Here is a 13002-nt window from a genome sequence, read left to right as displayed (position 1 = left end):
GAGTCCCTGGTGGTGTAGTGTGTTACTGATGGTAGGCTTTGTTACTTTGGTCCCAGCTCTCTGCAGGTCATTCACTAGGTCCCCCCGTGTGGTTCTGGGATTTTTGCTCACCGTTCTTGTGATCATTTTGACCCCACGGGGTGAGATCTTGCGTGGAGCCCCAGATCGAGGGAGATTATCAGTGGTCTTGTATGTCTTCCATTTCCTAATAATTGCTCCCACAGTTGATTTCTTCAAACCAAGCTGCTTACATATTGCAGATTCAGTCTTCCCAGCCTGGTGCAGGTCTACAATTTTGTTTCTGGTGTCCTTTGACAGCTCTTTGGTCTTGGCCATAGTGGAGTTTGGAGTGTGACTGTTTGAGGTTGTGGACAGGTGTCTTTTATACTGATAACAAGTTCAAACAGGTGCCATTAATACAGGTAACGAGTGGAGGACAGAGGATCCTCTTAAAGAAGAAGTTACAGGTCTGTGAGAGCCAGAAATCTTGCTTGTTTGTAGGTGACCAAATACTTATTTTCCACCATAATTTGCAAATAAATTCATTAAAAATCCTACAATGTGATTTTCTGGATTTTCTTTTCTCAATTTGTCTGTCATAGTTGACGTGTACCTATGATGAAAATTACAGGCCTCTCTCATCTTTTTAAGTGGGAGAACTTGCACAATTGGTGGCTGACTAAATACTTTTTTCCCCCACTGTATTCAAACTTCCGGGATGGTTATAAGGCCCTCCCCCGCCCTCCTTTCGGCAAATCTGACCACGACTCCATTATGCTTCTCCCTTCCTATACGCAGAAACTCAAACAGGAAGTACCCTTGCTAAGGACTATTCAACGCTGGTCTGACCAATCGGAATCCACGCTTCAAGATTGTATTGATCACGCGGACTGGGATATGTTCCGGGTAGCTTCCGAAAATAATTTTGACATTTACACTGAAACGGTGACTGAGTTTATCAGGAATTCTATAGGTGATGTTGTGCCCACTGTGACTATTAAAACCTACCCTAACCAGAAACCGTGGATAGACGGCAGCATTCGCGCAAATCGGGAAAGGGCGAACCACCGCATTCATCCATGGCAAGGTGACTGGGAATATGGCAGAATACAAACAGTGTAGCTACTCACTCCGCAAGGCAATTAAACTGGCAAAACATCAGTATAGCGACAAAGTGGAGTCGCAATTCAACGGCTCAGACACGAGACCTATGTGGCAGGGTCTACAGACAACAAAAAGAAAACCAGCCACGTCGCCGACACCGACGTCTCGCTTCCAGACAAGCTAAACACCTTCTTCACCCACTTTGTGGATAACACAGTGCCACTGACGAGGCCCACTACCAAGGACTGTTGCCTCTCCTTCTCCATGGCCGACGTGATTAAGAGATTTAAGCATGTTAACCCCCGCAAGGCTGCCGGCCCAGACGGCATCCCTAGCCGCGTCCTCAGAGCATGCGCAGACCAGCTGGCTGGTGTGTTCATGGACATATTCAATCTCTCCCATTCCCAGTCTGCTGTTCCCTCATGCTTCAAGATGGCCACCATTGTTCCTGTACCAAAGAAAGAAAAGGTAACTGAACTAAATGACTATCGCCCTGTAGCACTCACCTCTGTCATCATGAAGTGCTTTGAGAGAATAGTCAAGGATCATATCACCTCTACCTTACCTGTCACCCTAGACCCACTTCAATTTGCTTACCGCCCCAATAGATCCACAGACGATGCAATTGCCATCACACTGCACACTGCCCTGTCCCATCTGGACAAGAGGAATACCTATGTAAGAATGCTGTTCATTGACTATAGCTCAGCATTCAACATCATAGTACCCTCAAAGCTCATCATTAAGCTCGAGGCCCTGGGTCTGAACCCCGCCCTGTGCAACTGGGTCCTGGACTTCCTGACGGGCCGCCCCCAGGTGGTGAAGGTAGGAAACAACATCTCCACTTCGCTGATCCTCAACACTGGGGCCCCACAAGGGTGCGTGCTCAGCCCCCTCCAGTACTCCCTGTTCACCCATGACTGCTTGGCCAAGCACGCCTCCAACTCAATCAGCAAGTTTGCAGACGACACAACAGTAGTAGCCTTGATTACCAACAATGACGAGACCGCCTACAGGGAGGAGGTGAGGGCTCTGGGAGTGTGGTGCCAGGAAAATAACTTCTCACTCAACGTCAACAAAACAAAGGAGATGATCGTGGTCTTCAGGAAACAGCAGAGGGTGCACCCCCCTATCCACATCGACGGGACCGCAGTGGAGAAGGTGGAAAGCTTCAAGTTCCTTGGCGTACACATCACCGACAAACTGAAATGGTCCACCCACGCAGACAGTGTGGTGAAGAAGGTGCAACAGAGCCTCTTCAACCTCAGGAGGCTGAAGAAATTTGGCTTATCACCTAAAACCCTCACAAACTTTTACAGATGCACAATTGAGAGTATTCTGTCGGGCTGTATCACCGCCTGGTACGGCAAGTGCAACGCCCACAACCGCAGGGCTCTCCAGAGGGTAGTGCGGTCTGCCGAACGCATTACCGGGGGCAAACTACCCGCCCTCCAAGACACCTACAGCACCCGATGTCACAGGATGGCCAAAAAGATCATCAAGGACATCAACCACCCAAGCCACTGCCTGTTCACCCCGTTATCATCCAGAAGGCGAGGTCAGTACAGGTGCATCAAAGATGGGACCGAGAGAATGAAAAACAGCTTCTATCTCAAGGCCATCAGACTGTTAAATAGCCAACACTAGCACATTAGAGGCTGCTGCTGCCTATTGAAATCACTGGCCACTTTAAGGAATGGAACATTAGTTACTTTAATAATGTTTACATATCTTGCACTACTCATCTCATATGTATATACTTCATTCTATTCTATAATATTCTTCTGTATCTTAGTCCATGCCGCTCTGTCAATGCTGTCATTGCTTGTCCATATATGTATATATTCTTAAATCCCATTCCTTACTTTTTTGTGTGTATTGGGTATATGTTGTGTAATTGTTAGATATTACGGCACTGTCGGAGCTAGAAGTATAAGCATTTCGCTACACCCGGTATAACATCTGCTAAACACGTGTATGTGACAAATATAATTTGATTTGATTGGCTGAGATAATGAGTGGGCTGGACATGCCGAGAGAGGAGTTCGGATTGGTCTGCCATACAGCACGCTTCTGTCTATTTGAGATGGTCAGTATGTGTAGGTAATCCTGTCTAACGCAGCTTTTTATTTAAATGTATCGTGTAGTGGAGCTGCATAAGTGTTGCTCTCCACTTTCTGGAGGATCGAGTTTTGAAATCAGTGCAATTAGAGTATGATAGCTAAAGAGATGGAGAAAACACCTGTCTCTGGATTACATCTTCAAACTAAGGGCAACCATGGCATCCGTGATAGGGAAACATGTCCATCATGCATGATGTATACGGGTAAGATAGTCTAGCTAGCTAAATTTTCTGATATTACACATTTCTAATTTTGACAGAAAGTGCTTTCATTTCAAGTTAACGTGTACTGTTAGCTAGCTAGCTAACGTTAGCTGGCTGGCTTGCTAGCTAACGTTACGTGTATGATCTTATTATTAATATCTCAGAGCCATTTGCTTGGCTAGTTAGAGGCTAATGTTAGCTAGCTAACATTGAACCTGGTTGGTTAGCTACCTACAGATTCATGCAGGGTAGTAACGTCATGAGTTGGGATTATGGTTCATTGTTTACCTAGCTAGCTACACGTCTTAACAAAAGACTCCACTATGCAAGTAACCATTTCGGGTGCGTTCGTAAATTCAGTCTGAGTATGCCAGAGCGCAGAATAACTGATGAATTTACGAACGCACAACACCTGTTGAATATGGCCGGTGTCAGTAAACTTCGGCACAAAAGCATAATTAAAATTGTTGCCAGCAGCACAGTTACAGTCACCAACGCTCTGGATAACATGAAAACAGCCTAACCAGCTCTGCTAGGGCGATTAAAATGGTCAGCGGGGTGTTCTCTCATTAAATGAGATAAACAATGAACCATAATCCCAATTATATGTCTGGAAGTAGCTAGCAAGCTAGCCAATGTTAGCCAGTTAGCTTGAGTGCTTGACTGCGGTTGTGAGGTCAGAACACTTACATCAACCCTACTCATCGGCCAGAGCGTCAAGTGTGCGCTCTGAACGCTCCGAGAGTGAAACGAGATGGGTGGGGCTAAAGCTTAAGAGGGTGTGAACGTTGCTGAATGGGTGTAGACAGAGAAGAGCTCTTCAGTAGGTACCAAGACATTCAAAGGCCATTTTCTCAAAAGTGAGATTACAAGTTTATCAACTTTCAAAGCAGAATTACTTTACCATTGTTCCCTTAAATGCAGTGTTTGATATACCATTTTGTAGCTCTGTGTCTCTGCTTTTATCCAATGTAAAAAACACAATTTCAAATTTTGCTATTAAAAAGACCTAATTAAGGCGGTCAATTAACGTGCTCCTAATGTTTTGTACACTCAGTGTATGCCATTACATTTTTTTTATCCAAAGTGACATCCAGTAGTGGTTTTATACATAATTTTTTGGTATTGGACGGCTCCAGGGGTAACTATCCCCACAACCCAGACATTCCAAGCAGCATGCTCTACGAGCTGAGCCACACAGGGCAATTCAGGGGTATTCCAAAAAAGCTTTTAGGTAAAGTAAAATAAGACGTTCCTTAATATGTAAAGTGCAGCCACATTGGGACATTAAATAGCTAGCTACCTTGTTTGGCCTCCAGCTCCTCAAGGGTGAGAGTGGGTCTCTTCTCCTCAGGGGCGGGGTGTGCAGAGACCTCTCTGACCACCATCTCCGCCCTGTCTAGGAGGGCCACCAGACCCTCCTCCCCCAGCAACTTGTCCAGGTCATCGTCCGAGTCGTCGTCCAGCCGCACACGGTTCTTCTCCAGCGGCAGCATGTCGTTTTCTTTGGCTTTGATGGCAAAGCAGATTGGTGCAAAGGACGCTGGGAATTAAGGCAGAGGTGAGAGAGAGGAGGGGGCGTTTGATTAAAGCAAACTGTCGTTTGAAATGAAAATGTGTCAGAGGTAAAAGTCACTCATTTTACCATAAACCATTAACCTTCCCCAGGCAGACAGACAGAGTGAGTATCTTCAGCTGGGGGTTTAATGTCATTACCATGGGCCAAAGGAATGCGCCTCAGCCAGCCAGCCCGCTTTATGAACAGCCTGCAGCCACTTAATCATGACGGCCATTTACTGGCTGATAGCTCCAAATGAAGCCACACACACAACCAACCAACCAGCTAAACTCACACTGTGTTGCGTGTATGTGTGTTGCGTGTGTGTGAGCATTGCGCGTGCATGTGTGTGTGTGTGTGTGTGTGTATATATATATACAGATATTTGTGTGTATGTGTGTGTGTGTGTGTGTTGCGGGTGTGTGTACAGTCCTGGTCAAAAGTTTTGAGAATGACACAAATACTAATTTTCACAAAGTCTGCTGCCTCAGTTTTGATGATGGCAATTTGCATATACTCCAGAATGTCATGAAGAGTGATCAGATGAATTGCAATTAATTGCAAAGTCACACTTTGCCATGAAAATGAACTTAATCCCCCAAAAACATTTCCACTGCATTTCAGCCCTGCCACAAAAGGACCAGCTGCCATCATGCCAGTGATTCTCTCGTTGACACAGGTGAGAGTGTTGACGAGGACAAGGCTGGCGATCACTCTGTCTTGCTGATTGAGTTAGCACAGACTGGAAGCTTTAAAAGGAGGGTGGTGCTTGAAATCATTGTTCTTCCTCTGTTAACCATGGTTACCTGCAAGGAAACACGTGCCGTCATCATTGCTTTGCACAAAAAGGGCTTCACAGGCAAGGATATTGCTGCTAGTAAGATTTAACCTAAATCAACCATTTATCGGATCATCAACAACGTCAAGGAGAGAGGTTCAATTGTTGTGAAGAAGGCATCAGGGCGCCCAAGAAAGTCCAGCAAGTGCCAGGACCGTCTCCTAAAGTTGATTCAGCTGCAGGATCGGGGCACCACCAGTGCAGAGCTTGCTCAGGAATGGCAGCAGGCAGGTGTGAGTGCATCTGCACGCACAGTGAGGCAAAGACTTTTGGAAGATGGCCTGGTGTCAAGAAAGGCAGCAAAGAAGCCACTTCTCTCCAGGAAAAACATCAGGGACAGACTGATATTCTGCAAAAGGTACAGGGATTGGACTGCTGAGGACTGGGGTAAAGTCATTTTCTCTGATGAATCCCCTTTCCGATTGTTTGGGGCATCCGGAAAACACCTTGTCCGGAGAAGACAAGGTGAGCGCTACCAATTTTGCCTAAGAACACAGCCATGAATAAAGAATGGTACCAACACATCCTACGAGAGCAACTTCTCCCAACCATCCAAGAACAGTTTGGTGACGACCAATGTCTTTTCCAGCATGATGGAGCACCTTGCCATAAGGCAAAAGTATTAACTAAGTGGCTCGGGGAACAAAACATTGACATTTTGGGTCCATGGCCAGGAAAATAATCCCATTGAGAACTTGTGGTCGATCTTCAAGAGGCGGGTGGACAAACAAAAACCCACAAATTCTGAAAAACTCCAAGCATTGATTATGCAAGAATGGGATGCCATCAGTCAGGATCTGGCCCAGAAGTTAATTGACAGCATGCCAGGGCGGTTGCAGAGGGTCAACACTGCAAATATTGACTCTTTGCATAAACTTTGACACTTATGGAATGCTTGTAATTATACTTCAGAATACCATAGTAACATCTGACAAAAATATCTCATAACAATGAAGCAGCAAACTTCGTGAAGGCCAATACTTGTGTCATTCTCAAAAGTTTTGACCACGACTGTATGTGCGCATGTGCATCTGTGTCCACGTCTTCATCAGGCCTTACCTTTTATTAGCTTGCCCTCCTTCAACCGTTTGTCAGAGGGACAGTTACCCACGCTGCTGCCGTCTGTCTCCCCTTCTGCTGGGCCCAGGCTGTCTGATGGAGAGCCACACTACAGGATGGAGGAATGGAGGGAGGGAGAGAGAGAGAGAGGAGGTGAGCAATAGGAGGAGAGGATAGAGACAGAAAGAGAGAGAGAGGTTAAAATTGGCAAAAAACACACCGATTTCTTTCCTCAGGGCCGAGGAGTGAGACAGGGATGCAGCTTAACCCCCACCTTCTTCAACATATATATCAATTAATTGTTTGCAGATGATCTGGTGCTTCTGTCCCCAACCAAGGAGGGTCTACAGGAGCACCTAGATGTTCTGCACAGATTCTGTCAGACCTGGGCCCTGGCAGTTAATCTCAGTAAGATAAAAATAATGGTGTTCCAAAAAAGATCCAGTTGCCAGGACCATGAATACAAACTCCACCTAGATACTGTTGCCCTAGAGCACACAAAAAACTATACCTACCTCGGCCTAAACATCAGCACCACATTTAACTTCCACAAAGCTGTGAAAGATCTGAGACAAGGCAAGAAGGGACTTACACGCCATCAAAAGGAACATAACATTTGACATCCCAATTAGGATCTGGCAAAAAATACTTCAAATCAGTAATATAACTGGTTGTGAGGTCTGGGGTTCACTCACCAACCAAGAATTCACAAAATGGGACAAACACCTAATTGAGACTGTATGCCGAGTGGCGCAGCGGTCAAAGGCACTGCATCTCAGTGTTAGAGGCGTCACTACAGACCCTGGTTCGATTCCAAGCTGTATCACAATCCGGCCGTTATTGGGAGTCCCATAGGGCGACACGTTGTCCGGGATTGGCCGGGGTAGGCAGTCATTGTAAATAAGAATTTTTTCTTAACTGACTTGCCTAGTTAAATAAAAATGAATAAAAATAAATGCAGAATTCTGCAAAAACATAATCCATGTACAATGTAAAACACCAAATAATGCATGCAGAGCAGAATTATGACAATTCCCGCAAATTATCGAAATTCAGAAAATAGCAATTAAATTCTACAACCACCTAAAAATAAGTGATTATCAAAGCCCAAACCTATAGATGGATTAACCTCAGCCAGCTGGTACGGGGACTCTGTTCACAAACAAACCCCACAAAGCCCAAGGACAGCCTAAAAATGACACCCAACCAAATCATGAGAAAAGTAAAAGATATTTAACTTGACACATTGGAAAGAATAATACAAAAAAGTGAGCAAACTTTGATGCTAGTTGGCCCTAAACAGAGTACACAGTAGCAGAATACCTGACCACCGTGACTGATCCAAAATTAAGGAAACCTTGGACTACGTACAGACTCAGTGAGCATAGCCTTTCTATTGAGAGAGACCCAAAAAGAATATGAAAACAAATCCAATCTTGATAAACTCCCATATCCATATCCCATGTCTATATTCTTTTAAACTTTTGCGAGTGTAATGTTTATTGTTAATTTAAGTATTTCCATTGTTAATTTCCCTTTTGTTTATTGTCTATTCCACTTGCTTTGGCAATGTAAACATGTTTCCCATGCCAATGAAGCCCTTTTAATTCAATTGAGAGGTAGAGAGAGAGAAAGAGAGGGGGGTGGGGGTAGAGAGAGAAGAGACAGTGCTGGGGGGTTCTACGAACGAAAAATTAGAACACTCCAGATACAATACTGTACCGTTTTAGAGCTCATCAATTAGTGAAGTGAAAATGATTTAAAACTTACAAGGGCGGTGCTTTTTAGATTTCATAGAAATCTATTTATGTCTGTATTGTACTTTTATGACGCTATTTGCATAGCTGTCTTTGGGATTGGGTTTCAAAGTTGACAGTCAAAAATAGATGCAAATTAGGCACAGTGAGGGTTGGTTGAAGGCTGAACGGTAAGGGAAAGCCAATCACTTCTCTCCCTCCCTTTCTGTCGGCATGGCCTGGTTCTCATTGGAATGCTCTGTCCGCTCTGAGAACCATTTACTATGGGACACTGATGGAGGGGTTTAATCATAGCAACATACATTGGTGGAGGGACCAGTGGACAGCCAGTTCGACATGGCCCAGTCAGTGTGGGGAGAACACATGCCTCATGTCTCCTCCTCTGAATACAGTCCCTAAGCCTGGACCATACCAGCTCAGTAGAGACAGAGGAGGAAAGGGAATAGCCTGAGCACCAGATCAGAGAACATGTGGTATGTTAGCGAATAGTCAACACTAGCTCGCTTGTCCATGTCCCCAAAAAAGCAAAGGTAACTGAACTAAATGACTATCGCCCCGTAGCACTCACTTCTGTCATCATGAAGTGCTTTGAGAGACTAGTCAAGGATCATATCACCTCTACCTTACCTGCCACCCTAGACCCACTTCAATTTGCTTACCGCCCCAATAGATCCACAGACGATGCAATCGCTATCACACTGCCCTATCCCAACTGGACAAGAGGAATACAGTGCCTTGCAAAAGTATTCATCCACCTTGGTGTTTTTCCTATTCTGTTGCATTACAACCTGTAATTTAAATGGATTTTGATTTTGATTTCATGTAATGGACATACACAAAATAGTCCAAATTGTTGAAGTGAAATGAAAAAAAAAATAACTTGTTTCAAAAAATTCTAAAAAAATTAATTATGGCAAAGCGGTGCGTGCATATGTATTTACCCACTTTGCAATTGTAGTGTCTAAACAGTTTATGACTTTGTTGATGATTGCAAATGGTGTGTTAGAGGAAGTCTGTTAGGTGGCCTCCTGGGATTGGTTTATGGGAAAACACCCATATTATGTTACATAGGGCATAGGATATAAATACCATGGTTGAAACAAAGGACGGAGAGAAAACAACATATTAGAGATTGGGTCAGTTGTTCTCCAGATGTCTGCAGAAGTCTGTAAATTGGGGCTGAAATCATCGATGTAATAAACTATTATAATCGAGGACAGTGTCAGCGGATTCCTTGTCCTCACAGCATAATTAGCATCATTATTTAGATACCACAGAATGGCGACGAGGACCTTTGGGACGTGTTGCGTCTCTCCAGCGTTCCATGCATGAGCTACGAAGTGACTCCCGCTCAAGACGCCGGCACATAAGGTGACATTTCTCACAATTTTGTGCGCTGGTCGGTTCGTTTGCTTATGTGGGTGTGTGCGCTGAGGAGATGTACCGTTTGAAAGACTTATGTGTGCACTTTGCTGTTATTTGCTGTGGGATAAGAGTCTGTTCTAAATTTCTAAATTTGTTTGCGTTGACAACAACGCAAACAGGGGGGAGTGTCTATAGGAATTGATAATACTGGACACAGGGATATTTTGCTTGAATACAATTCAAAAAGAATACAATGAAGGAATAAGGCCAAGGAAAAATGTATACAAATTAGGACGTCGTTGATCTATGGAAAGCCCTCAAAGGAGGTGATCATTAGGATGGGCCGAAAATCCTGAAAACTCACTAGGTTGATTTTTGAGGTCAGTTCTGGGAATTGGGGTTTGTGGTAGATACATTCGGTTGAAAGTTACCCCTCGACTTATAGTTGACGAGGTATATGTTCGAAGTAACCTCTCATTGAATATCTGCAAACTCGAGGTAGCAATAAATTTAGGAACAATTAAAAATAAGGAACGACGGTAGCATGCTTTAGAGGACTGTAGGAACGGATGTATTCCTCTTGAATTGTGTGTGTGGGGGAGAAAAAAAAAAAAGAAAATAATAAAATAAAGACGTCTCTGTTGTGTTTAAACTGTGTGTCGACTCATGTTAGGATAAGATTTATGTTAGAGATATATAAATATACAGTGGGGAAAAAAAGTATTTAGTCAGCCACCAATTGTGCAAGTTCTCCCACTTAAAAAGATGAGAGGCCTATAATTTTCATCATATGTACACGTCAACTATGATAGACAAACTGAGGAAAAAAATTCCAGAAAATCACATTGTAGGATTTTTAATGAATTTATTTGCAAATTATGGTGGAAAATAAGTATTTGGTCACCTACAAACAAGCAAGATTTCTGGCTCTCACAGACCTGTAACTTCTTCTTTAAGAGGCTCCTCTGTCCTCCACTCGTTATCTGTATTAATGGCACCTGTTTGAACTTGTTATCAGTATAAAAGACACCTGTCCACAACCTCAAACAGTCACACTCCAAACTCCACTATGGCCAAGGCCAAAGAGCTGTCAAAGGACACCAGAAACAAAATTGTAGACCTGCACCAGGCTGGGAAGACTGAATCTGTAATAGGTAAGCAGCTTGGTTTGAAGAAATCAACTGTGGGAGCAATTATTAGGAAATGGAAGACATACAAGACCACTGATAATCTCCCTCGATCTGGGGCTCCACGCAAGATCTCACCCCGTGGGGTCAAAATGATCACAAGAACGGTGAGCAAAAATCCCAGAACCACACGGGGGGACCTAGTGAATGACCTGCAGAGAGCTGGGACCAAAGTAACAAAGCCTACCATCAGTAACACACTACGCCTCAAATCCTGCAGTGCCAGACGTGTCCCCCTGCTTAAGCCAGTACATGTCCAGGCCCGTCTGAAGTTTGCTAGAGTGCATTTGGATGATCCAGAAGAGGATTGGGAGAATGTCATATGGTCAGATGAAACCAAAATAGAACTTTTTGGTAAAAACTCAACTCGTCGTGTTTGGAGGACAAAGAATACTGAGTTGCATCCAAAGAACACCATACCTACTGTGAAGCATGGGGGTGGAAACATCATGCTTTGGGGCTGTTTTTTTGCAAAGGGACCAGGACGACTGATCCGTGTAAAGGAAAGAATGAATGGGGCCATGTATCGTGAGATTTTGAGTGAAAACCTCCTTCCATCAGCAAGGGCATTGAAGATGAAACGTGGCTGGGTCTTTCAGCATGACAATGATCCCAAACAAACCGCCCGGGCAACGAAGGAGTGGCTTCGTAAGAAGCATTTCAAGGTCCTGGAGTGGCCTAGCCAGTCTCCAGATCTCAACCCCATAGAAAATCTTTGGAGGGAGTTGAAAGTCTGTGTTGCCCAGCGACAGCCCCAAAACATCACTGCTCTAGAGGAGATCTGCATGGAGGAATGGGTCAAAATACCAGCAACAGTGTGTGAAAACCTTGTGAAGACTTACAGAAAATTTGGAGGAGTGAAGATCAGCGATTTCTCAAAATAATGATTTCGGCTCAAGGACAAGGAGAGTGAAAAGCAACATGTCATGGGTAGATAACTGAAAAAATAACTCTAGCAATACAGCTACAGAAAGAGCTCTTTGCCCCCCATGCCAACATGCTGTTGATAGAGCAGGATAAAATAGTGCAGCAATGCGCTGGAGAGGTTGAGAAAAGCCTCATAGGATGCATTTCAGAAGGTTTTAGAGGAAATTGTCGATACATATAGTTGTAATCGAAGAGTGCTTTTAACATGTGACGCAAAGCCCTTTACAACGTCCCAGGTGGAAAGCCTTTTTTTTTTTTAATCTGGGGGCAACGGAAGCAAGATCAAAAACACTCCTTCTAAAAGGTGCAGATGTTAGGAGAAGGAGTGAAGCTTTTAAGGCAGGGCATGTCCCATACAAATGTCAGGCTGAGGCAACTTTTAGAAGGACAACTATATCACATCACCACAATATCACCACATCCAGGGTTGGGGCCAAATTGAATTAAACTGAAATTCAAATTCAATAATAGGAAAAAGGTATCTATTTTCAATGACTTCTCAATCAACTGAAAAGGAAATTAATTCCTCCTGAATTAACGGACATCAATTTAAATTGACTTCAACCCTGACCACATCCCAAACACAAAAGTTGCAGTCGAGAGACTCCTGCTAAAAGAAACAAAACCCCAAACACACACATTGGTTGTAGATGAAGACTTGAGAGAAGGATTCAAAATGGGGAAAAAAGGAGGGCGAGTTAATGTGTTATTCCTCCCATGCTAATAGTGCCAAATGAGCTTCAGCAGGCCCCCTCTGTTCCAGTGTGATTATTTACCCGAATGAAGTCATCAAAGCTGCAGCACAGAGCCACGGCTGTGTGCTAATGACAGGACACGCTCCCACCGGCCTCCCACCAACCCCACAGCAGTCTCGTCACACT

The 13002-nt window shown here is 44.1% G+C and overlaps 1 protein-coding gene across 1 annotated transcript in view; it reads right to left on the bottom strand.

Annotated features, from left to right (window-relative positions):
- The window catches only part of LOC311128668 (splicing factor, suppressor of white-apricot homolog), a 164583-nt gene that overhangs the window by 56705 nt on the left and 94876 nt on the right, over positions 1-13002 (bottom strand). Inside the window, exons 11-12 of the mRNA XM_084160864.1 lie at positions 6886-6994; positions 4734-4973 (exon numbers count right to left, since the gene is read on the bottom strand). Of these exons, the coding sequence (XP_084016990.1) occupies positions 4734-4973; positions 6886-6994 (349 nt within the window). The remainder of the gene's footprint in view (positions 1-4733; positions 4974-6885; positions 6995-13002) is intronic.

Source organism: Coregonus lavaretus (genome assembly GCF_964263955.1).
Source record: "Coregonus lavaretus genome assembly, chromosome: 4".
In the NCBI taxonomy this organism is placed as follows: Eukaryota; Metazoa; Chordata; class Actinopteri; order Salmoniformes; family Salmonidae; genus Coregonus; species Coregonus lavaretus.
This window is presented reverse-complemented; position numbering and strand designations above follow the sequence as displayed.